Source organism: Octodon degus, unplaced genomic scaffold, assembly GCF_000260255.1.
Source record: "Octodon degus isolate 3935 unplaced genomic scaffold, OctDeg1.0 scaffold00281, whole genome shotgun sequence".
In the NCBI taxonomy this organism is placed as follows: Eukaryota; Metazoa; Chordata; class Mammalia; order Rodentia; family Octodontidae; genus Octodon; species Octodon degus.
Genome location: NW_004524857.1, coordinates 594,171 through 621,310, shown reverse-complemented (window position 1 = coordinate 621,310; position 27,140 = coordinate 594,171). Strand labels below are relative to the sequence as shown.

Below are 27,140 nucleotides of genomic sequence, written 5' to 3'. Positions count from 1 at the left end.
GGTGTAGAACACTTAAATTCTGAGGGGTCACCACGATGTACATGCAGAGAACACATTTTTCTCTTATAATTCTGAGCGGACATGATCACACAGTGTGACACAGTGGAAGCCTGTGGACTTTGGTCAGATAAGCCAACTAGGGCATTCACTGGCTGTGGGAACTTGAATAAATATTTAACTGCTTTGAAGCTTAGATTCTTCATCAACTAAAAGGGGTAATAATTAGTACCACCTCAAAGTACTGTTTCAGTGACAATGTGTGTACACAAAGAGCAGAACACACTCAGGAGGTTCTCGAAGACATGGTCTTAATCTGTGTTGTAATCTCGGTTATTCAACAGAGACTGGCCTGTTGTAATCCACAAGCGAGCAACAAAATTCACCTAGAAGCTTAAAGTCCCACAGGTTGTGCTTCAGCATCCATTTAACTGCTCATTTATCTGTGTACACTCATGGTACGTAACTGAAACTGGGTCTCTATCCTTGGTGTTTATCCAATTAGACTGTCATAAGCAGTCTAGAGCAGCTCTAAGAGACTTGAGAAAAACCTAATAAAATGAGATCTTTGATATCAGAAAATGTGACTGAGTCTGCTCCTTAATAAATATCAAGGAGGAGTCGAGATGTGTTTATCAGGCCTGTTAACTGTCCTGAAATATTTTTATTGCTAAATTCATACTTAGCAATTTTTGTTTGTCTCACTCTTCCGTATTCTGAGAAAATAGTATTCCTTAAAGTTTAAAAATTCTGCTTGCAATTTCTTTTCCAATACTCCATTGCCCGTTACGTTCATAACTTTCCAAAAGATCTGCCATAACAGGGATTGTTGGGGCTACAACTTGCAATTGCTTTTTAAAAACAAACTATATATATACTTTGTATTTATTTGGTACAGGGTCTTGCTACACAGCTCTGACTTGTAGTGATCCTCCTGTCTCAGCCTCTCCAGCACTGGGATTACAGGCATGCACTGTGTGCCACCATTCCTGGTTTCAGAGGCTGGCGTGGCTCGGGGCCAGCATACCATGTGCTACTGGGGATTGAACCCTGGTACTTGAGCTTGCCAGGCAGGCGGTTAGACCTCCAAGCTATTTCCTGGGCCCCACACCTCCGAAACCCTGGCTGTACTCCCAAGTTCCCTACATGGTAAACTTCATCATTTGGTAAAGGATAAACAAGTTCAAGAATTTCAGTGGGACAACTTTGGAAGCAGGAGCACATCTCCTATTCTGAGAAACAGAACTGGTGCTCTGCTGTTTTCCTTGTGTCCTATCCCTCTGGGAGAGAACGGAAGGATTTGGCGTGGCAATGAAGGTTGTGCATGTTAACGTGTGGGACAAATTCTTGGTAATTAATACACAAGAGCAGTGATGGCAAGTCTTCGAGAGACCCAATGCCAAACTGCAACCCACACCCTCTTATTTATTAGAAAGGACAACACTGCAATTAAACCTGAGGGCTTAGTTCAGCGAAAAACAACTCTGAATTATCATCTTTCTCTTAAAAACTCCAGAACACACAAGCCATAGCTTCACTACCTCTGCCTCAGTGTGAATTCACTTTATAGGTAGGCAAATCAGCCAGCGGGACCTTGAGAGAGCAGAACTTGAACCTGATAAATCTTTATAAGAGAACCTCTTGGAAGGGTTCCTAAGCTTGCTTGGGAGGGTTCCTAAGTCGGGACACTATCTGCAGGAGCAGCTGAGTAGGAGGAAGGCGTTGGAGAAACCGCCCTGGGAGCCTGAGGCCAGGACGCTGGAGGGAAACCTACTTAACTGAAAGTGAGTGCTCAAAGGACCTCCTAGAACACGTGTCACAATGGCTTTTTAATAGGAGTTAGCACCAACACTCACACACACAGGCACACGCACACAGAGTCCCCAGTGATGTGCACTAGGTACTTGTTGCTTTAAAAAGTACCAGAAAGCAAAAATTATTTAAACATGTGTACTTCATGAATTTGCTGCCTCTGTGAATATCTGAAAAATATTAATACACGTATCCGAGACAAACGCGCGATTTTTATTCTCTGGTGTGAGACATTGAAAGTGTAAGTGTAAATAACCCAATTGTACAATAGACATTGTGAAATAAGAAGAAAGCGTTCACAGGAAAGGGTAACTAGGGAAGGGGAGGGGAAAGGAAAAATGAGAAAAGGATTCAATGGAAACAGCTTTGTAAGTAAGGTGGGAAAGAGGGATTGGAGGGAAGGGAGGGAAGGCGAGGGGAAAAGTCAAAGCAAGGTATATCCTGTACAGGTATGACTTCCCCATGATAAAGGTGATAACTGTACATACCTAAATTGTATCAATAAACTTCATTAACAAATTTCAAAGCCAGGTAAAGTTATGATTGCAGATTCCTAAGCGACACCAATATACATAGGGATGAAGTTTACGGTGCCCTGTACAAGGCATCCTGGTCTCCAGTGACCCTTATCTGTGGAGGGGAAAGCTTCTGGATCAGGGCCTAAGTCCCCTCTTGCCCAGTCATCTGAGCGCCACTCCCTGCTTCTGTGAAACGTGACTTTCCGTAGCTCCCCATTGTCTGCGTAAGTTGGCTCACACTTCTCGCGTGGACTGAAATCTTTTCTCCACCCTTCGTGTGCAGGCATCAGGCCCCGGCACGTTAACCCTCGCTGCCCCTCCAGGAATCCAAGCGCCTCAAGCCTCTCTTTTTCGCAGCCACCTAACTCTCCTCCGGAGAAGCTTCTCGGTCAGGCTTCACCTCAGCTGTGCCGCTTGCTTTCCTGCGCCTGTCTAACTTGGGGGTGGACACCGCGATCAGTGGTTTACTCTTCTGTGCCTCCACTTTCTATGTCCTCCCTCTTCTGATGCTGAACCCTGCTTCTCCCTCCCCTACAGTACCACTTAGGGCAGCGCTTCCAGCGGATGTTTAGTAAGTATCTACTAAAGGAAAGGACAGATCAATGAATGAGGAGAGCAGCCGCAAAAAAGCATCCTGAGATATTGTCTAGTCAAAGGCACCAAGGTCTTCGTAAAATTACTACTACAATGGCACTGAACCGATAAAGCTGAATCATAGTTAAGCCGTCATTTAGAATTATCTTACAAGGAGAACCAGAATGTGCATACGCTGAGATGAACTGCATTGTTCTGGGATACAGAAGGACTTGTGAAGTTTGCATCTTTTTTTAGACTCCTTTTTTGTTTTGTTTTTTAAAGTGGCCTCTTCCACTCTGCGTACGGTGGAAGCCTCCGCCAAGCTCAGCTCCGCAGCTCGGAAGGCCCAGGCCCCAAGGGTCCCAGAGGCCGAGGGCTCCCTCCGGGCAGAGCCGGCTGGGCAGCTCCCCCGGGACCCGCCCGCGGGGGCGCAGCTCGGTCGCGCCACCTCCCGGGTCGCAGACAGGCGCCTCCAGCCCGCCCCCGCCCCCGGTCTTTGGGTTCCCAAGTTTTTCTCTCCAAACACGTAACGGATCGTTCCTTTGTTTCCGTCTCTGACTTGATTAAAGGGAAGAAAAAAGTTCGACACAAGAATGGTAGCGGCAGAAGGCGCAGCCGGCCGCGCGTCCCGCCGAAGTTTGAGCGGCGCCAGGGCGTTTGCCCTCGGCTGCGTCGCCGCGAACTTCTCCGGGGGTGGCGCGCCCCGCTCCGGGACGTTTCCGGAGGGCCCCGCGGGTGCCGGCTGCAGAGGGGCGTGCGTCCCGGGCGAGGCGCGCGCTCGCTGTTTGTAACCAGCGTTAAGAGCAGGATTTTTAAACATGAAAACGCATAAAAGAAAGAAAAGCTAAATCCCGCAGCCCGCCGACTCCTATTCATTATTCCCGGTAGCATCTGGGACCATTCTCCTACTTGATCTCGCCCTTTCTTCCGCAGAGGCAAAAACAGTCAAGCCCGTCCCGCTTCACAGCAAACCCACTCTTTGTGCCCGAGCGGTGCCTCCGCCGCCACCGCCACTTCCTCCTCCTCCCGCCTCCTCCGCCTCCCGCCCGCCGCCCGCCTGGGCTCAGTCGCGGAGGCGGCGGGCGGGCTCCCTCTGCGCCGGGAAGCCGGGGCGGCGATTGGGCGACGGTCCCTGAGCCTCCAGTTCCGCGTCGGTTTCAAGGCTCCTCCCTCCTGGTGAAAGACAGACTGCGGGGCGCCTGGAAACCGGTCGGAGGGCGCGCGAAGGAGAGGAGAGGGAGCGAGTTGAGGGATTGACACAAATGGTCAGGCGGCGGCGGAGGAGAAGGAGGCGGAGGCGCAGGGGGGAGCGGAGGCTGCTGGGCTGCGGAGAGTTGCGCGCCCTACCAAGCCGCGACCACTAACGCGCGCCGCCAGCCGGGAGCTGAGCGCCCAGGGCCGGGAAGGCGGGACGCGACCCGGCGCCCGAGCCAGCCGGGCTCTCCCCGCCGCCCGCGCGCGCTTCATGCACCGCAAGTTTCCGCGGCGGCGGCGGCGGCTGCGGGACTCCGAGCAGAAGCCGGGGCAGCGGGCCGTGCGCGGCTCGGGCTTGACGGAGGGCACCGGCGGGGACGACGAGGAGGTCTCCGGTCGCAGCCGAGCGGCGCCGAGAAAGTATGGCTGAGGAGGTGGTGCCTAAGAAGTCCCGGGCCGCCGCGGGCGGCGCGAGCTGGGAACTTTGTGCTCGGGCGCCCCTGGCTCGGCCGGCGGAGGAGGGCAGCGGGGGCGCGCGCGGCCACCGCCGCCCCCCGGTGGACCCCGGGCGCTGGGCGCGCCGGCTGCTGCTCCTGCTCTGGCTGCTGGAGGCCCCGCTGCTGTTGGGGGTTCGAGCGCAAGCGGTCGGCCAGGGGCCCGGACCCGGGCAGCCGCCCCCGCCGCCGCCCCAGCCGCAGCAGGGAGCACAGCAGTACAACGGCGAGCGGGGCATCTCCATCCCGGACCACGGCTACTGCCAGCCCATCTCCATCCCACTGTGCACGGACATCGCGTACAACCAGACAATTATGCCCAACCTCTTGGGCCACACGAACCAGGAGGACGCGGGCCTCGAGGTGCACCAGTTCTACCCGCTGGTGAAGGTGCAGTGCTCCGCCGAGCTCAAATTCTTCCTGTGCTCCATGTACGCGCCGGTGTGCACCGTTCTGGAGCAGGCGCTGCCACCCTGCCGCTCCCTGTGCGAGCGCGCGCGCCAGGGCTGCGAGGCACTCATGAACAAGTTCGGCTTCCAGTGGCCCGACACGCTCAAGTGTGAGAAGTTCCCGGTGCACGGCGCCGGGGAGCTGTGCGTGGGCCAGAACACGTCCGACAAAGGCACCCCGACACCGTCGCTGCTTCCGGAGTTCTGGACCAGCAACCCCCAGCACGGCGGCGGGGGGCACCGCGGCGGCTTTGCGGGGGGCACCGGCCCTGCAGACCGCGGCAAGTTCTCCTGCCCGCGCGCCCTCAAGGTGCCTTCCTACCTCAACTACCACTTCCTGGGCGAGAAGGACTGCGGCGCGCCCTGCGAGCCCACCAAGGTCTATGGGCTCATGTACTTCGGGCCGGAGGAGCTGCGCTTCTCGCGCACCTGGATTGGCATCTGGTCCGTGCTGTGCTGCGCATCCACCCTCTTCACGGTGCTCACCTACCTGGTGGACATGCGGCGCTTCAGCTACCCGGAGCGGCCCATCATCTTCCTGTCCGGCTGCTACACAGCGGTGGCTGTGGCCTACATCGCCGGCTTCCTGCTGGAGGACCGGGTGGTGTGCAACGACAAGTTTTCGGAGGACGGGGCGCGCACCGTGGCACAGGGCACCAAGAAGGAGGGCTGCACTATCCTCTTCATGATGCTCTACTTCTTCAGCATGGCCAGCTCCATCTGGTGGGTGATCCTGTCCCTCACCTGGTTCCTGGCGGCTGGTATGAAGTGGGGCCACGAGGCCATCGAGGCCAATTCACAATATTTTCACCTGGCCGCCTGGGCTGTGCCCGCCATCAAGACCATCACCATCCTGGCGCTGGGCCAGGTGGACGGCGATGTGCTGAGCGGGGTGTGCTTTGTGGGGCTTAACAACGTGGACGCCCTGCGGGGCTTCGTGTTGGCACCGCTCTTCGTGTACCTGTTCATCGGCACGTCCTTCCTGCTGGCCGGCTTCGTGTCACTCTTCCGCATCCGCACTATCATGAAGCACGACGGCACCAAGACCGAGAAACTGGAGAAGCTCATGGTGCGCATCGGTGTGTTCAGCGTGCTCTACACGGTGCCGGCCACCATCGTCATCGCCTGCTACTTCTATGAACAGGCCTTCCGGGACCAGTGGGAGCGCAGCTGGGTGGCCCAGAGCTGCAAGAGCTATGCTATCCCCTGCCCTCACCTCCAGGGAGGTGGGGGCGCCCCGCCGCACCCACCCATGAGCCCCGACTTCACGGTCTTCATGATCAAGTACCTTATGACACTGATTGTGGGCATCACATCGGGCTTCTGGATCTGGTCAGGCAAGACACTTAACTCCTGGAGGAAGTTCTACACGAGACTCACCAACAGCAAGCAGGGGGAGACCACCGTGTGAGACTCCGGACTCAGCCCTTCCCAGGGCCCTGCCCCCCTCTCCCCAAAAGCCGGCCCCACTGGGAGTCTAGGCCCTGCATAGCAGCTCTAGGCTTGCTCTCTAGACCCTCACTTTTGAAGGCCCCTTCTGCCGGCGCAGTCCGTGAGCTTTGGCCCTTCCTGGGGCTAACGGACTGGAGGGCTTCACTGCCAGAGGGGTGTGGACCGGACCGCTGCTCTTGCCCTCACATTCTGGTACCAGGACTGTACGCTTTTATGATTGTAAATAGCCTGTGTAAGATTTTTGTAAGTATATTTGTATTTAAAGACTACCGATCACGCGTTTCTCTTTCTTTCTTTTCTTTTCTTTTTTAAGATTTTAATTATTTAGGGTGGTTTAACCATTTGAGACTTTTCTCTCTTGCCCTTCTCGGAGGACTGCAGAGAAGATAAAACCGCAGCACCACATAATACTCCTGTGCTTCCCTGTCCTCCCTGCCTTAGCCGGCCTGCCTGGGTGTAAGGCCTGCAGCCCACACTGCTGGGGTCCCACCTCCTCCATCTGCCTTGCCCTTCCTTGCTTGGGACAGGGACTCTAAAGGTACAAAACTCTGCATTCCAAATGCGGAGGTGGGCCTTCTCCCATTCCAGCTCCTTCCTTATTTAGGGGCAGGTTTGTTTAGGGGGTAGGGCCTGTCCCTTTGACTTCACAAGGCTGGATTTTGAGGACCCCCCCCACTTCAGAGTGGCTCTGGCAGGCTGCATTCCCACCCTCCCCCACTCTCCTTCAAGGTCCACAGACTCCCTCCATCCACCTAAGTTGGTGAGAGGCTGACAAGGCTGACAGGGCTAACGGATGCCAAACTTTTTTAAGTCTAATTTTTGAGGGATGAGCTCATTTCATTCTCTAGTGTCTAAAACCTGGTGTGGTTTGGCCAGCGTCATGGAAAGATATGGTTACTGAACGGGGAAGAGGCCTGAAGCGTGGTGTGGGAAGGGAGAGACTGAAGAGGGGTTATAAAATGTTAATTCTAATTGCATACTGATGCCTGGCAACCTGCCTTGAAGAGGGAGACAGCCTGAGCTGAGATTTTTACCCTTCTGGAAATTGGAAACTAGAGGTCACCTGGAAAGCTCTGTGCAAGGATTGATCCTTGCGTTCCTTAGCAGGACTGCAGAACATAAACAGGATGAAAACTTGAAGGAGATTGCAGTGTGATGGGCGTCTTCCACATGAAGTATTATTTTCTTACTTTTAATCAAATGATAATTAGACATATATCAGAAACTTTAAAATGTAAAAGTACACTTTTAACATATTATTATGATTATTATTCAGCGACACATCCTGAAGGAGGAACAACAATCCCCACCCCTAATAATAACCTAGTAGGATTTCGGGAGGCTGAGGAAACAGAATAATCAATGAGGTTCATTCCTGACAGAGACACGCAGCCCAGGGGCCTGCATGCAGAAGGGAAGCTGCAGTCTACTACGGGAAATCCTATGTGCTCTTTCTTGGATTTACAAAAACCTGTCAAATGTAAACCTTTGAAGCCATTTCAGAATATTCACTTTAGTTCTCTGTGAAAAGGAGAATAGTCCTCCTGATTGTGTTGTTTTAAACTTTAAGAGTTTATCAAAATGCTGGTACTTAGGATCTAAATTTATCTATATCTGTCATGCCCTAAAATGGCATTGGTCTTTGAATTTGGTATGCATTTATTCTGTTCACTATCACAAGATCATCTATATTTATAGAGGAATAGAAGTTTATATATATATATATATATAAAAAATGCCATATTTTTAATTTCGCAAATAAAAAATCAAAGTTTTGTACAAAATTATATGGTTTTCGTGTCTGAAAATAATAGAGCTTGAACTGTCTGAAATGTCTTTGCATTTTATTGTGGCTCACAGCCAGTCCTACAATGTAAAAATTTCAGAATTCAGTGAAAAATTCTATTCTTAAATATTTAGTCCAGGTTTTCTGAAGAATAAGACTATTTGCTGTGGACATAGAGTGCCAAGAAGAGATCTGTTTTTGTGACAGTAGAAAACAGAAAACTACAAAGTATTTCTTTATTTGAAGATTATTAAAGGATAACTAATTTCAATATTAAAGCTTTTTGTCTTTCAAGGAATAAATTTACATGCCTTTTTATAATACAGTGGCTTATTTTTAAATCATTATCTTTGTCATGATTTTTAGGAGTTATTGTCTTATCTTCCATAATCTTGGATATTCTCAAACCATAAATAGGTGATCAATAAATGGTACCTATTTATTTGTAAGCATTTTAAAACACCAGTTGGGTTTATCAGTCTATTTTGTAGTTTGCTTCTAAAGACTGCATTTTTAAGGTTAAAGGAACGTTTTTCAGATGAATTTTCTAGTTGGTTTACTCGGAATTTATGGATGTGTGCGTGCATATATCTAAATATACATATGCACCTAAGTGTATACACATGTTAAAAATAGAAATGTATAATACATACATTTTATACTATGAGAATAGTAGTATTAAAAATGGAAAAATTCCAAATGGAAAACTTCAAATACCTTTAGATTTAAAATACCTTTATTCCATTTTTCCTTTGAAAATACTTTCTGATAAAATGACTAGGGGCTGAAACAAAGATCATTAATACAATAATTGAATTACTTTCATGATCGTAAGGTAAATGTCTTAGAGGTCATCCTCATTTATTTTAAAACAAATGAAAAAAAAATTAATTGAAAATATAGCATTCAATCCTCAGTAGCAAGATATAATTTTGTTCTTTTTACATTAACATAACAGTAGACATCAGAAATGGTTTTATTGTACACACACACACACACACACACACACACACACACACACATTCTTTGGCCAAATTAAAAGATATATTTTTATCAGGTATTTAGAAAATTAACTATGAGTCTCTATCTAAGGAAACAATGTTAAATCAGTCTTAATTTGAGTGTCCTTAACGTGATTTAACTATCAATAGAATAAGGAGTGCTTTTGTTAAATAGTTTCAGAAGTAATTTTAAAATTACCAACAGGCTTTATTTTTAGAAAACAAGTATTTTTTTTGTTTGTTTGTTTGTTTGTTTCAAAACTGATGGAAAATAAGATTGACTGGACAGTCAAAGCTACTGGGAATACTGTGCCGGTAACATGCAATTCCCTTAACACCCTATCTTGGGATTATTTGATTTGCCTAATTTTTTTTTTTTTTTGGTGTTTTCTTTTTTAAATCAACTATCAATAGGAGTTTGTTTCTCTCCATCACTTGACTTAGCTTTTGAGGTAAATGTATATGTAGTGTGAAAGCTCTTAAAAATTATTTTCTACTTCAGCTTTGTAGAGGCAAAGTCACTTTTCCTGGCAGAGTAATCCGTGTCAAACATGGGCAGCAGCTCTGGACCCAAGTACTCAGCTCATCCTGCAGTGCTCACTTGTCAGTTTGAGTGTACAGTCCTGAGCCTTTTGTCATCACTCAGAGTCCTGAAGCTTTTCATTGTAACTGAATTATTCTTAAAGTCCAGCTTTAATTAGGCAAAAAGACCACAGTGGAGAGTTGATGGCCAATTATGAAAAAATGAGACTATATCACAAATCATTTCAGGACTTGTGTGGCTTTGGATCACTTCACTTTAGTTTTGTTCCAACCTTCATACTTTTTTTTTTCTGTACCAGGAATTGAACTTAGGATCTCACTGTTGTCAGCCAGGCCCTGCACCATTGAGCTATGTCCCTGGCCGAGTACATTTTTTTTTTTCTTTTCTAAAGCATCTTAGGGTATGCTGGAGGTAAACCGCAACTATTTCTCCTTTTACTGCTTTTTAAATTCATCTGTTAGCTATAGGCCACTTTTCACATAATTTGTATGCAAGTAATTGAATCTAGTGCTATTACATTGAATACCCTCTACACATTTATTATTATAATATTCTGTGTAACATGCACCTGAGAGATTGAAAATAAAACATGGTCATTCTGTATGTATAGAGGTGGGTCTTAGTGACATGGTCATCAAATACTTTATAAGATACACTAATCTCAAAGGCTTGCAAGATTAACCTGTAGAAGCCAAAGTAAGATAAAAATTACAAAGGAGAATTCTTCAGTTATGTAACTGAAAAGGAATTACATATTACCTTAAATTCAAAGTTTTTATTTTGGGGCCTTTAGATTTCAAATAGAGTCTTCCAGAGAAAGTGCCAAAACTTAGCTTATTTCGCTGATTTTGAGATGTGTATCTATATCTTGAACTCTAGATAGGTGGCAATAGACCTTAAAAGGTGAAAAACAGTGCTTATTTGATCTTCAGTCATGACTCAGAATTTCCTTAAAATATGGGGGGTGAATTTTTTTGACTCAGTTTGGTCACTCTTTTTTGTTGTTCATTTCTTTTAATAATGGATTTGCTAAGTTATAGTAATTATAATGACAAAACTTAGAGCTGGCAATTAAAAGTTTATTGAGTGATTTTCCTCTTTCACCATGATCTGCAGTGACATATATCTGTATGCCATCACAGCATCAGGTCATTGTAACACTCTCTTTGGGGACATTTGCTTGTAGGTTGTCTGGTACCCAAATAGGTGAAATAAAAAGATTTCTCATAGAAATCTTTCTCATGTAATTTGATCTATAAACTCAACTATAACTTGTAAATAACATGCTGTGGTTCCTAATCAGTGTGAGGAGTCAAGAAGATTCATAAATTGCTTCATATAAATAAAATGTATTTTAAAAAAAAGATCCTTTAACGTTGCCAGTAGTCTAAAGAGGCATAGTTTTAAATGATAAAATTTAAATGCCACTGGATTTTCTTCAGGTATCACTGATACCTTAGTTGAAGAAATATGTACACATTAGTTATAAAAGCAAAAGTATTAGAATAGTACACATTCATACATATTACACATATGGATTTTGTAAAGGTGAGGTTGGCACTTGACAATAATTTTTAAGTTTGAAAATTTATACTATATGAGTTTTACATAAAGGTCTCAAGGAACTTCATTCACGGTATAAACTTGCAAAACATGTTTGTAGCAGCTCAGCGATTAACATCAAAAAGCCCTTATTGCTGCTCTGAGATAGTTCTCTCTGCGGTACGGATTTCTTTTCTTTCCTTTTTTAAAAACCAAGTTATCATCTAATTTGTGGATATCTCCATGCTTCAGATCTCAGTACCTGTTTGAATTACACTTACAGAGAAATAGCTGCAGGATCCCCCCATAGACAAAGTGTGGCCTGCATTTCCTTTCAAGTTGGCAGCATGTCCTTGCTTCAATGAAGCGCTCTGAGGCAGACTATTTTCTTGCCCTTGGTAATGCTTGGCTCCACAATTGCTGCAGCAAATAACTGCAAGTCACATAGGCTAGTTAAACGCACATTCCAAATGTCCTGTGCTACTTGATAGTTACATGGATTTTTTTTTTTCCTCCATAAAAAGTAGATTTAAGGACTACTCTTACCCTAATCTTTCCAATGCTTGGAAAATATTTTAAAAGTTCACTTCAATAAATCTCTGTCAAAAAAACCTAATAATTCCTTAAGTAGGGAGACCAACCAACTAGAGTTATCCAAGAACTAGGGATTTCTTAGGATGTGAGAAAGGATATGAGACATTTTCACTGCTAAAGCCAAGAAAGTGCTGGGCAAGCTGGGGAGTTTGAAACCCTATACCATGGATAAAATTGTGCTCCTGTAAAATAAAATAAAAGTTTATGTATTGGTCACTGGTCCGGCATTAAAAGTGGCTGTGGTGTTTTTTTCTAGACCATATGGAAAGCCAGTGAGCACAGGCCTTTGTAATTCGTCTTCATTGTGAGTACTAAGCAACAGAACCTGAATGGAAGGGAAAATAGAGTGAAACAAACTACATGAAATATCTTGGTCATTCTGTCTTTAAGCCTTTGGTTCCTCAAGAAAGACAGGGATCTAGCTGGTCACTGAACGTGGTTATTGTTACTCATGAAATTAAGTTGAATAGCTATATTTAGAGAAGATTCACACAAGTGTTCCCTTGGGATTTTTTGCATGACAATGTAATTTCTTAGAGTAGGATTACAAACTGAAGCAGTGATCTCCCCAAATTGCTATATAACCCTGGCTTAATTATCATTTTTACCTCATAGGTAGGTAGGGTTAGCACTTGTCCTTTTCTCAGAATGTAATGTATCTGCAGGAAGGAGAAAGAAAGGAAACTATACCTTAAAATTCTACTCTGATTGTTAAGAATTGTAGCTTATTAAGAATATATAGCCTGTACAACCCAGTGGACTTCATTCACATTTCTACATGAAACTTCAATCAGAATTGGCCTGCATTTTTCTTTTTAGTTCAGTGTTATCCTTCTTGTAAATGCACATAAAATATCATTGTCTTTGTTGCTGAAATCACAGTGCTATTCTTGCTATCTCTTCACTGAACTCAATGCAAGTCAATTAAAAACATGCAGATAATGTAATTGCTTCAGGAGCCCATTAGGCTATAGAGCTAATTCTCAACAGGGTGCAATTTTGCCCCCAGATACATTTGGCAATATCTGGACATTCAGTATCTGGTGGAGGGGGCAGCACTGTGGGCATTTAGTGTGTGGACCCCAGAAATGCTAAGAAACATTCTGCATACGTAGAACAACCCATGGCAATAGGGACTGATAAGATGCACAGTGCCAAACAAAAATTCCTGCTCCAGAGGAGTAATTAAGATTGTAAAATACATATTTTTTTCTTTTTGAATTTTAGGGAAGTGTCTAAAGGGTGTTCAGGGTCTCACTACTAGATCAGACTCATAGTGATCTGTCTGTTTACAGCCTCCCAAGAGCTGGGATTATAGATGTGTGCTGCCACGCCCAGTCTCAATTGCTCTCTCAGCGCGCCCCGGGGACAGGGCTGGTATGGCAGGGATGGGATAGAACCCCAGCCCCTGCCTGCTTGCAGGTGCTTTAATCTGCTGAGCTATTTGGCCAGCCCTGAAATACATATTTTTTTAAAAAATAGCAAAATATTAAAATTGGGCTGGGGAGATGGCTCAGTGGAATAAGCACTTTCCTGGCAAGCACAAGGGCCTAAGTTCAATCCCCAGTTCCACCAAAAAAAAAAAAAAAAAAAAAAAAAAAAATTAAAGTTTATAAAAACAGCTGAGAAATTATGGGTTCACTAAGTAGGTGGCATGGCCCTTATTTTCACTTTTTAATTTTCATTACTGCAGTACATAATGGCTATGTTCCTTGTGGGGAGGTGTCATAAGCACATAGCACATCTCAACTCTTTTTCTTCCTCTCTCCTGCTTCATCTCTTTGTTCCCTTCCCATTTGAAAAAGATCTATCTGCCTATTTTCTATTGCCTTTCTTTTATTTTGCTGTTTACAGTGTTGTATTCGGGGGCTTTTCATATAGGAGAAACCTTGCAACATTTAAGCTTGTGTGTTTGATTTATTTTCCTTAGCATTATGGTCTCTAGGAGCACCCATTTCCCACAAATTACTTAAGTTTATCCTTCTTTAGGGCAGTATTGCACTGTAGAAAGACATCACATTTTCTTATCTATTCACTTTGGATGGACGTCTAGTCCTCTTCTGAGCGCTAGCTTTTATGAATGCAAAAATTTATTTTAGGTTGAGGAAGAGCCTGATCATAGGGGTCAATGGCTTCTAGGCTGCTATCTCAAAACACCATAGACTCAGTGACTTAAACAACAGCTTCATTTTTCACAGTACCATGATCAAGGTACCAGGAGGTTCTCTTTCTGGCTTATAGACAGCAGCCTTCATGAGGTAGGGTCCCAGAGCTTGTCCTCGGTGAATCTGCTTAGAGAGAGATTTCCTTGGGATGGCTTCTTACAAGGTACTGATCCCAACACAAAGCACCCCCCCCCATGGCCACATCTCCATCTAATGACCTCACCCATTCTTGGATAATAGCCCCATCCTTAAATAACCTCCCAGTGGGGGTTAGGTATTCAGCATACGTGTGTGTGTGTGTGTGTGTGTGTGTGTGTGTGTGTAGCGAGATGATGTAAACATTCATCCCACAATAGCCAATAAAATAAAGCGGGTTTTATTATTCAAATCTAGTGAAAGACATACAGTATTTCTTTTTCAAAGGGGGAGAATCTAAACACTACTTAATGAAAAAAATTCTTAAAGTGATTTGTTAGTATTATGCTGTTATACTTGTATTCCACATTTCCTTGTGTCATGGCAGGTGTTGAGGTGTGTTGGGTGAAGCACTCTCATCTGGTGCCTGGAAACCTGCTTTGGATCCCCCACCTCCACCCTATACTGGAGACTGAACCCAGTGCCTACATACTGAGCTGCATCCTCAGTCCTTGTTTATATTTTATTTTGAGACAGGGTCTCTCTGAGTTGGTCAGTGACACCAGCTGGCCTCCAAATTTTGATTCTACTGACCCAGCCTCCCGGAGTGCTGGGGTCACAGTATGCACCACCACCCTGGTTTCCCATGTTGCTTAACTGGTTAAGAGATCCTGGGTGAGTCTGTGTCATGGGATCTAATTAATCAAAGGGAGATGCTATTGAAATAATAGGCATGAACACCCCTTTTTAAAAAATAAACAATAAAGCCCTCCCTGTACAATGTGGGAAGCTATTATCATTCACATTATGCTAATTAAAGTAAAGTCTGACTGGTCTAAAGACTTCTGCTCAGATTTGATCATCTCGGCTTTAGAAATGGATACTTCAGCCACTGAAGGGATACCAGATGAGGGAATCTTTCCTGGTCACCAGTCCTCAGACTTTGTCACTACATCAGTACCTTTGGGTTCCCTGAGCACACTCAGGATACTTTCTGGTTTTTGTTTTTATCTAGTCTCAAGTTAAATTGAAAATGAATCCATCTGCAGTACAACTGCGGCATTATCTGAGTGGAACTGACCCTTACTGAGGAGAGAGAACTCCCATGTCTGAAAAGGTCAGTCTGGGACAAGAACCTTTTTCCAGGAATATTTTGAGGCCAGAGGAGATTTGTAGGGTCTGAGGGGGCTTAACAGTCTGTTCTAGGTTCAAATGTGATGAGTTCGTAGGCAGAAATTCTGGAGTGAGAGCCCTCAGGAATTTGTAAGAGGGCCCCAGGAACTATTCATTTCTTCATGGATGAGTTGGGGTAGATGTGAGGAGCAGCTTGGGGATGGTTTATGTCCCCAAAGCAGACAGGGTGTGGCCATTTGGCATTGAAAAAGGAAAAAGGGAAGAAGAAAAATGATAACCACAGTCAACGACTCTTTCCTGGGGTTGGTCCTGGCGAGAGAGAGAAGAGTAGAATGGAAGTATCTCAATGGGGTCATCACCTCAGTTCAGAAACAAGACTTTTTTTCCCCCTCCTCCTTTAAGAAAGAAGTTAATTTCAAGATAAGAAGGGACTATATGGAAAAGTTGAATATTATCCTGGAAAGAATGTTGGATTTGTAAAGCCTGGCTTGAATCCCAAGCAGCTTTTAGCCTCAGATCCACTTATCTAAAATGGTAATAATGACATTTCAAAAACTAATTTAGACTGCTGTTGGGAGAATTAAAGAAATCAAGTATGCAATGATATGTTTAGTGCTGGAGAGTCACCTACAAATCTTTCTCTACCACACGTATTTCTTTTCTGTCTTCCTTGTCTCACTATTCTTTTATACCACTTTCTCATCCTTTCTCTTTCTCTTTTCTCTTTCCTTACACTTACTCCTGTCTCCTCCTCCTTCTATAACCCACGTTACCACTGATAGAAACTGAAAGGCTGGGCTAAGGCAAACAGGTGCCATATTGTTCTTGCATCCTCTTTTCAGGCTTAGCATGTTTTATAAGTCTTTGTTAAGTAAAGATGAAGCTAATGGCCAAACTTAAGGTTAAATGATACAAATAATGTACTGTGTTAACCACCTAGCAGTACTGCTTTTAAAGTGTCAGTGTATTTCAATGCATTCATGCATGCTTTGGGATATGCTGTTTCAATTCAACTTCTTTATGTCTGCTAGTATTTCTGACTTAAATGGTAGGTTGTGCTTAGGTTGTACAACAGTACTTTGAGGCCATTCTAAATCATCTCCAAATGTTTTTTGTTATTATTATTATTATTATTTTTTGTAGTGGGAATTGAATTCAGGACCTTGCACTTGGCAGGCGGACACTGTGCCACCAAGCTATATCCCTGGCAAAAGTGGAAAAGGAGGGTTTTTTGGCTGGCTTGGGCTACCTTAAGGGCAGGTCTGGTAAGGCTTGTGGAACTGGGGATCAAACTTCCTTATCCTGAGCCTGACTGCATTTGCATAAGCAGTCAACTGAGCTAACCAGCAGGCCCTCTAAATCATGACCAGCACAAGAATTATAATTTCCTTTTAGAAATATGCTTCTCCATGGGATTGATAAATAACTGAACAGCCGTAGGAGTCCTTTGTCCATCTTTGTTGATTACATTGACAAATAGCACTTATTCACAGCAGTATGAGACTATTCTTTCAAGTTTGTGATAATTTGCCACTGAAGCAATAGAAAACTAATATTTGGTGCATGAAGTTCATCAAGTTTGGGGGATTACAGAAAACTTGTTTGGTAGCTTCGTTATTTTCTCATGCAGAAAGGAGTAAGACATGTTAGTGCTTTGGTCACACTCATGGTTTAATGTATGAATTATCTATTGCTTCAGTGGCAAATTATCACAGACTTGAAAGAACATAAATTTGTCACTTTGTGGCACTGTATATCCGTGGTCTGACATTGGGCTCATTGAGCTAAAATCAAGTTGTGCCTTTTATTGTATTGGAGGCTGTAAGGCAGAACATATTTTATTACCTTTCCTAGTTTCTGAGCTGACTCTATGACTCATGACACCTTTACCCTTTCTCCATCTTCGAAGTCTGAACCATTTAGTAGATCCTTCCTCTCACTTTCTACGTTTCTCTGCCAGAACAGCTCCCAGCTTTTAGGACTTCTGTGGTTATATTACTACCAGATAATCCACCTATCTCAAATTCCTTAACCATAATCACATCTCCAATGTCTCTCTTGACATGGGAGGTAACATGGCACAGGCTTCCAACCTCAGTGTAGATATTCTGATGATCAGTACTCTGCTCACGACTTCTGTTTACCTGCTGGAAAGAGCTAAAAAAAAATGTATTTCTTTTAAAAGAAGTCCCACCACATTCTTTATGCTTTGACTTTTGCCTTCCAGAATTTCTTCTGTTGCCCATTTCATTTTCACCAGTATGTTTTTGTCAATAGTTGAGTTTTCATTGGTTTATCCCCAGCCTCCATCCCATTTTCTGGTGAAGAGGTCACTGATCATCAGTGATGCTCCAACCCCACCAAATTTTGTTACACTGCAGATAACATCTTTCTTCTTCTTTGCAACATATCATTTTGTTTGCTGTACTTTTTAATTTCCCTACATGTCACTCCAATACACAGGTTCATATTGTGTATGTCCCAGAAACAGACCAGAAAAAGATGGCTCCCGGGTCATGCTAAGGCTCTTCCTCCACTGCAATGTGCTGTTCTGCTGCAGTTGAGGAATCGATGGTGTTCATTAGAATTGCCTTTGTCAGGTGATTGCATTGTGAGCAGTTAAGTATCCACTGTGATCACAGATTTTAGAAAGCTGGCATCATGTTCATAAGGGAAAAAATTCTCTCTTTAACCATTTTGTCAAAAAGGAAAAAAATTAGGGTTTCCTGGATTGCATTTTATGCAAATTTAGATAATGAAGACACCTATCCAGGTTTAAAATGTTATGCCAACATTTCTGGAAAATAAAATGTTCTCTGAAATGTAACTTTTAATCTTCACTAGAAACCAATTGCAAACTTTTTTCTATTGAGATAGAGTCTACTATGAATAAAACTATCCTTCTCCTCCTGTGTACATATAAATCTTCTGGAAAAATTGCCTTTTTAGCAAGTATTTTAGGAATACTTGAATATGCAGAGTTATTCTGAAATGTGTATTATTTGCAAGAATGTAAATTTGGAAGAATTATAGTATATGGGAATATGGACGAATTTCTAGAAATCAGTGAAAATGTATTCAAATTGATCTTCTAACACTGCTATCAGTTATCTTCCTTTAAAATTTTGTATCACTTCTCTTCTTTGTAGCTTTTTTCTCCAAAAGGGATAATTTAGGAACAGACCAGTGGTCACTCGAATATAGTAATGGCTCTATAGATCAAGAAGATGTGTTTCAATAATATACAGCTTCATTAGGACCAAGTGGAATTAATGTAGGAAGTATAGTGTATGTTTGAAGATCTCAGATAAGTCAGGTTATAACGAGTCCTCATCCAGGGCTAGCTGAAAGAAAACCAGCTGATCCTCAAAATAGACATTATTAATCATAAATGGCCATGGATCATTATGAATTCTTAAAATTGGGTGCGCATAAGAATCATCCAGGGAACTTGTTAAATATGAGAATTTCTTGCCTCATATTGAGAGATTCTGGGATTTTGGGCCAGAGAAAGGGTTCATATTGTTGGGTTGCTCTGAAATATTGGGATAAACCACAAGTTCAAGACAAATCCTAGCAGTGCCTCTGATCTGCAACCTCCCTTCTATTGAGACTCTGGACACTGAGCCTGCAGACTATGAGGAGCTTTGCGGAACCCTCTGTCCTGTCTGCACCATTTTCATCCCCAGAGGAATGGTTCAGCAACTGTCAGGTCCAAGTTTGGACTACCCTTCTCTACAGCCATTAAGTGGTTTGCTTATGGTCTAAAATGATTTCAACATTAAGTTTTTTTAAAAGGAGGAGTTTAATTGTAAGTTGAATCAGTTAACAAATTAGTAAGTAAGGAAACTGAATGATACAGACGGTGTCTTGCTTAGGCAGGGTTTCTGACAGCACCAGGAGAAGCAGGTGTGGCTTGATGGGTGGGTAGAGGAGGGACTTCAAAAGGCTTCCAGTTTCCCCTGGGGTGAGCTCTTTGCTTGCAGTGGGGCCACTGCAGGCACGGAGCCCTCTGTGGCAGCTCAGCTTTCCAGGCTTTCAGAGCTTTTTGTTTGTTAAGCTTTTCAATACAACTGACTTCTTACAAGGCCCTCCCTTCCCGGGGAATTCACTAATCAAGGTACTACTCTATTTATTTCCATAAACAAATCCTTATGAAAGAGCAACTCATTCGTTAACTAAGAAATGTGATCATTTCCACTGTTGTTCTCAAGAGCTTCAAAGCACGGTTGTTGCTGTTCACATCAATTAATCCAGGTAGCTGGGAAATGTGAGGAAGATAGGACTTAAATGCATCCCAACTGATTTTTACAAGATAAAAAAAAAAAAATCTAAGCCTAAGATATCAAAAATCATGTTAGGAACATTAATCCTTCACAGAAAAGAATCACGAATCTTTTTAGAATGAAGTAACTATGCTCCATAGAACTTTCTGTGCATGGCACGTCTTCCTTTGTACTGTGAGATCTTCTAGGAAGAAATACTTCCTTTGGGTACATAGGGTGGCGTGTTAGCAAATAGCCAAGGAATATGGAAAACAGTTCCTGATCACTGTTATTATCAAACTGTTTATGCAAACAAGACTTTACATATTATTTTGTAAATGTTTTTAATAATATATACATGAAGTTGTCAATGTAAAGATTGCTGTTGAATTACAAAGATACATATTTATTGATTCTAATTAATTATTTGTGCCTGGCCTTAACAGTTGATCCACAGTATAGTTAGTGATTGATAAGAAAAAGAAAAATTGGCTACTAAATGGTCATTGAGCAGCCATTCCCGCCAAATAAAAAGATATGTATAAATTCCAAAGCTAAGGTAAGCACATAAGAGTAATTACATTTTTGAGAAAAGTTGACAACAGAAAGCAACCTAATAAAGTAGAAATAACTGCAGTGATAAGTTAAGATCCTTTGAGCAAAATAAAATGGAAATTTGCTCATCTAATTCATCTGCCCCAACTAATTCTTTCAATGTTTTTAAGTATGCTGTATTTTTTTATTGATGTGCAACAATTCTCATTCAACAAAATTCACCCTCTGTAAATATTAAAATTTAGGGCTGGCGATTTAGCTCAGTGGGATAAGCGCCTAGCTGGCAAGCACAAGGTCCTGAGTTCAATTCTCAGTAATCTTCCCCCGCAAAAAAAAAAAAAAAGGAAGAGCTAGTAATTATTAAAATTTAGTGATGTTTAGTATTTCACAAAGTTGTTCAACCCTCACAATGATACAACTCCAGAATGCTGTATCACACTTAAAAGAGTGGCTGACCTGTGGCTATCACTTCTTCCTCTCTCACCCAGCTCCTGGCAACTGTAGTTCTATTTTCTGTCAGTATAGTGTGACTATTCTGGACACATCATACAAGAAGAATCATACCTGTGGCTTTTGTGTCTCACTTCTTTCACGTCAAGTAATATTTTCTAGGTTCATCAGTGTCTTAGCATATACCAGTGTTATTCCTTTTTAGGACTAAATAATATTTCACCTTTTCCTTATCTGCTCATTAGTTTACAGGTGATTGGACCATTGTCTCTTTAGGCCATTGTTAAAAATGCTGCTGAAGAATTTGCATTCACATGTTATGGAGACTTATGTTCTCAATTCTCTTACCTACATTCTTAGTGTTAGTGCTGGCTTACATGATGGCATTATGTTTAATATTTTGAGAAGCCACCGTGTTAGTCAATTTCCCAGTCACTGGACAAAATACTGAAGATCCACAACTTAAAGGAGGGGAGGTTTATTTTGGTTCAGTTTCTGTGGGTTCGGTCCATGATTGGGTGACTCCAAGGCAGAAATGGCATGGCAGTGGGGTAGAGCAGAAGGAGCCTGCTCCCCATCCTGAGGACCATGAAGGAGAGAGTAACAGAAGGAGGGAGGGACAGGAATACAGCCTTCTAGTGACAGGACCCCTTCATCCAGATCCCGCCTTCAAACATGAGACCTTTGGGTGACATTTTATATCTAAACCATAACAACCATTAAGCTATCCTACCAAGTGGCTTCAATCATGTTACATTCTCACCAACAATATATGATGGCTCCAATTTCTTCCCATTCTTGCTACCACTGTTATTGTCTATCCTTTTCATGCACATTTGAATGAGGATGAAATGGCATCTCACAATGGTTTTGACTTGAATTTCACTTCTTTTCAGGACTTTGAAATTGATTCAATGGTAGAAAAGGAAGGAAGTTCATGATGGCTTTTATTCTCCTGAACAAAATGAAAAAGGAAAAGGTGACTAGAATTAGACTCAAGGCTTATTTCATTAGTAGAAAAGATTTATGTGACTTATAAAAAGGTCTAGTATAACATAACATAGATATAGAAAAATGTAAGTGTTGAGTGAGTAACAAATACAGTTAAGACAAATTGTAATATACAAGGACATAAGGTAAGGTTCTGTACCTTGACTAGTGGTGTGTCAACATTTGCCATCTGAACCAAAGTAAAATGGAACGAAAGTAAAGTGACAATTTGCTAAATCCATAAGGTTCATAAAATTAAACACAAATCAGAACCTTTACCAATGATCATAGAGTAATGACCTACTCTCTGCATGATCCCTTCAACAATTAGGGGAATCTTCCATGTTGATGCAGTGTTTTCATCACTCATGATTCCAGATGATCTGTCAGTCCAGATGATCCATGCCTCTTCTTTGGAACCATCCTCAATGGAAATGCTACCCTACTTTTCCATTCAGCAACAATGCAATTATTTGAAGGTGCTAAACGCACAGAAAACGTTGCTGCTTCTTCAACCTGAACTCTCTCCCTATGACAAGTATCCAATGGCTTCCCATTTTCAAAAGATTGAAATTCAACTTTTCTGGCCCCTGGCTGATTTTTTTTTAGCTCCATTTCACTTCAGTTCTTGATAAAATATAGGATCACTGGACTCAATATTCTTTCTGTCTTGAAAATCTTTACCAGGGATTGAACTCAGGCCCTTGTGTTTGCCAGGGAAGCGCATATTCTACTGAGCTGTCTCACCAGCCCTTGTCTTGAAAAATCTTTGCCTACATTCCTCCATCTCTCTTTTTAGTTTTATTTTTATTTTTTTCCATAATTTTATTAAGAGACATATAGTAATGAGACAGTTTCAAATCAAATTGGTATGACAGATTCAATAATTAACACATTGCATACTCTCTTCCTAGTGGTTATTTGCTGTACAAGATACAGACATGATATCCTATTTACAAATACTATTAGAACAAATCCCTCTATTCATTAAGAGAATGTAACTATATATTTATCCTAACCATTTTGAATACACAGATACAAAATGGACATTCATCTGTATCCTCTTTTTTGTTTAGTTCCATCATTTGAATATTAACTCAGCAAAATATTCTAAAAGAGTCCAGTAGTCCATAATAGTATTGGGTCATCTGCTTACACTCCTCCATCTCTTGCTCTTACTACTGAAAAAATGTGAACTGCAGTCCTCGAGGCCAAAGTCCTATGTCATCCCAACAATCTTTCTGGAAGATTGTTAATGCCCCCAGGAATAATTAATTTTCTGTGTGTGTGTGTGTGTGTGTGTGTGTGTGTGTGTGTGACCACAGCACATTCGAAGGAGCCCTTATATAGAATTTATTACAGTGATTTGTTTATGTGTCTGTTTCCTTCAGGGAGCTGTGACTGGTTTTGCAGGAGGCACTATCTTCAGTTTTGTGTCCTTGGCTCCTAACACAATGCTGGAAATCAACCAAATGACAGTTGCTTCAAATTAATTTCATAAATTGTTCCTGATTTCTCACTGTCCTGCATATGGATTTGTCACCACCACTCCTTAAAAATGACCCCCACAATGAAAAGACGCTTTTCAAATTTAGCCCAACACTGGTATCCCAACTGCCCATTTGCTCTTGAAATTATACTTCCATGATTGTTGTCTCAGGCCGCAATTGGGGTTTTGTTCACTGATGCGTTCACTTCAGCATTCCAGAGAACATTGCTGACCAGATCTTCCTCCACTTCCACTTTATTGTCTAAAGAGAAATCTTCAGATGTATCATTGGTAAATGCAATTTTTTCCTGTTGGAAAAGATAACTTTATTTCTCTGAATTAAAATGATAAATTGCAGTTTTAATTCTGCCTTCTGTCATATCTACTCAATCTCTTCCCAGATTTATATCCTCTGCATATAGGATAATGGTGTGAAATAGGTACATTTGTCTTGGTCATGTGTCTAATGCTAAATAAAAACTAAACAGTAAAGGTAAATGGGAAAGTTTTGATTTTCTTTTAATTTGAGATTTTGAGGTATCATACTCCTCATCCTAAGCACCAAGTCCTCCAAAGGTATTTGAAATTTTCCTTTAGAAAGCTTGGGGGAAAATTTTGTATCATTTACTATATGTTTATTGAGCCTAATAAATATCTTACCCACTGGCTGAGCCCTGCCAGGACACTGTAGCAGCCTGCTCTTTGTGATCCTAGAGCTTGCCACCCCATTTGACGTGACCACTGTGTAATTGTCTCTCCCCCATATCCAATCCTCAATCCCTATTTTACTCAATATCTCTACATTGTCTAACTAAAATTGTTTTAAGTCATATCTACTTTAGACAACCTGTATGCCTACGAACTATGTGTGTGTGTGTGTGTGTGTGTGTGTGTGTGTGTGCTTCCAGTACCGGGTCAGGGAGCACTAATAGCTCCGAGCAGCAGGAGACACTATTTCAGGGAAAGATGAGCAGTAATCAGATGAGGTCTTTTTTTTCCTATTGAACCATTTTCAGTCATAAACTAATCAAGTAATGACTTACCATCCACAAAATTAAAAATCTCCCCAAATATAAGCTAATATGCAATAATCTGTCAATTAATGAACCATTAATCATTGCCAGGTTCATTATTACCTGTTTCCTGAGAATTCTCTGTACCTCTAGGCTGAAATTCCAGATCAACTGGGGGCATTTCAGGAACTATTTACTAGTTCCATTCCTGAAACACTGAAAAGATCTTATTAGAAGCCACTCACACACTGAGGGAGGTCCCACAGCGGGAAGTCTAAGGAGCGTGCTATGGTGAGGATTCAGTATAATTCAGTTTTTGAAAATTCGACTCGGCAAGACATCTCCATGATATAAATGTTACTAATTAGCCCTGAACTTCAGTCTCTTCACACAAAATGCTGCCTTGCAATTTAAGGGCACTTAAAATTATCTTAAGCTGTCCCATTTGGCATCCTAAACCAAGGTCTTAGCAAATGTGGAGCTGCAGTTACAAGAATGTGGGTGGGTTTGGGAGTTCCCTCCGGGTCTGAGAGGGCCTGGTTGTTAACCTGACACCAGATTCTTAGGTTTGACTAAATTATCAGGAAGCGGCAGTTAATTAGCAAGAGAAGCTTCAGGAACACCAACTGAAAACGATCAAAACTGAAGCTTTTCAAATATGATTTGCTGTTTAACATCCATTCACATAGCAGATAAGTTTTCCACAGCAAAAGCTTAAGAGGCCGAAATACTGTTCCTGTAGACTTCTTTCCTGCCATAAAAAATAAAATATGTGTCTATTTCCTGAATCTACTCAATATTTTTAAACCCTTGACGTCTGTATTTACGTTCTATCAAAAAGTTAATAATATGAAGGATTTGCTATAAATCCTGAGCTTTATATTTTGAACAGCAGAGCCGCTAGTAAGGGTTCATACACACATGACATTGAGTCTGTGCTACATCTTGGTCCTGTTTTCTACAAATTGACATTTGAGAAGAAACACCAATCCACAAGTAGTATATGTCCATACTACTTATAAAAAATGCATGAGTTAAGAAAAGAAGAAAAATTAGCCTAATAATACACCCCACAGATCAAGAAAATGGTTAAGAAAAATGAGAATAAGGGAGGGAAACAATGAGGCAAAGGTAGGAAGAGGACTTGGCTCACTAAAAGATATTAAAGTGATTGTGTATGGTAAGTGAGGTCCCAGGAAGAGCCACACAAGCCTGCACATCTAGAGCACCACCAGACTCTATGTTCACGCACACTGACACAGCTCCTAGGAGACAATCACTTCAGGCCAGAGTCAAATCCTCTAATGTAGTGAAAGGTTAACACCTTGAAGTGGACACAGACAGAATCTTGGGATATTTACCAATAGAATCATGTCTAAAGCCTGCCCAGAAGGCAGCCTGAAGGTAGACACTAAACGTGCTGTTTTCGTAAACATTTGTAGAGGATCCTCCTCACAGCATGCAATGCCACTGCATTGACTGTGTGCTCCATGAGGGGGTAACTTATTTCTCTCCAAGGCAGGATGGGATGGCAGAGGGGCATCGCAGAGGAGAAATAGCTCATGGCATGGCAGGGCAGGTGGAAGGCAGCTGCAAGCAAGCCTGCCTTCGCTCTCTCCCTTTATATTCCATCCAGGTTGTGCCTACTGATTAGCGCCACTTGCACCGAGGGTGGGGTTTCCATTATCCACACCTTTAATTCCGTATCACTTCCTGGATCCACATTCACGTACTCTAATCCAGCTGCCTTCGAAATCCCCCACCCTTTATCTTATGAGGTTTTGAGAGAGAACACTAGAAACAGACTGTAATAGTGACTCAGCTCCTAGTACCCACAGGAGTGCAAATAAAGCTGGAACAGATGCCCTGTGGGAGGGCAGATAGACTGCCAGTTGAATGACTTTAATTTTAATAGCTCTACAAAAACTGAGTGGAAGGCAAAGGGCAAAGTTCAGCCTGAGAAGTATCTATCTGTTTTGATGTAAAGTCACTGCCAATAGACTTCCTACAAATTCTTTTTGTTAATATTCCTAGCCAAACCTTCCAGAGAAGAGCACTGGGGTGGGGAGAAGGGGTGCCTTAGGGTGGAGAGAGAAAGATGTCTGGAGAATAAGTAGAAAGTTCCTGACATGGAAATCTCTGTCATCCCCCAGGGAATTGTGCTGCAAGGGTGGGAAGCTCAGCTTTATTGTCAGAAAGCTTTTCAATTTAGCTGCCCACTTCCTTCCTAATTAGAACATGCACCAGTTTAGGATGCAGTGCATGATGGCCTTTGATTAGATTTATTTGTATCTGAGATTCTGGTCACTTGCAAAAGATTGAGTTTTAATTTATATGATCCATGAATTTTGTAATAATTCTTATACCTCATATTTATAAAATTCATTATATTATATATAGATAATGTCTACATTATAACATGACATCTATAATATCTGCATATAGTTGACTTTGTCACTATGTATAATCTATATAAAATTTGGCTATAATGCGATAAATAACTCCATGTTATATATTACTTTTTTTTGACTGAACCAGGGATTGAACTCACACCCTATTCTCTTTTTTTTCTTGTTTTATTTATTTTTCAACAATTCTATTGAGAAACAAATAACAATGAGACAGTTTCAAAACCGATTAGTAGTACAGTTTCAATAATAAATACATTGCATATTGTTGTCATAGTGGTTATTCATTGTACCAGATGCAGACATGATCTCCTGTCTACAAACACTATTAGAACAAATCTTTCTATTCATTGAATTACAATGTAGCTCTATATCTATCCTAACTATTTTGAACATACAAATACAAAATGGTCATTCATTTGTATCCCCTTTTTGTTTAGTTTTGTCAGAGAAGGGCAGTCCACTGTCATTTAAATATTGTAGGTGTGTGAATTCAGCAAATTATTCCAATATAGTCCAGTAGTCCATAATAATAGTGGGTTTTCCATAAGACTGGCAATGTCAGAAGTTATTGACT

The 27,140-nt window shown here is 42.3% G+C and overlaps 1 protein-coding gene across 1 annotated transcript; it reads left to right on the top strand.

Annotated features, from left to right (window-relative positions):
• The first annotated feature begins 4,135 nt into the window (after window positions 1-4,135).
• Fzd1 (frizzled class receptor 1) lies at window positions 4,136-11,078 on the top strand. Its single transcript, XM_004646817.2, has one exon. It carries the CDS (start codon window positions 4,520-4,522, stop codon window positions 6,449-6,451), a length of 1,932 nt encoding a protein of 643 aa, XP_004646874.1. The 5' UTR covers window positions 4,136-4,519; the 3' UTR covers window positions 6,452-11,078.
• Window positions 11,079-27,140: the final 16,062 nt, after the last annotated feature.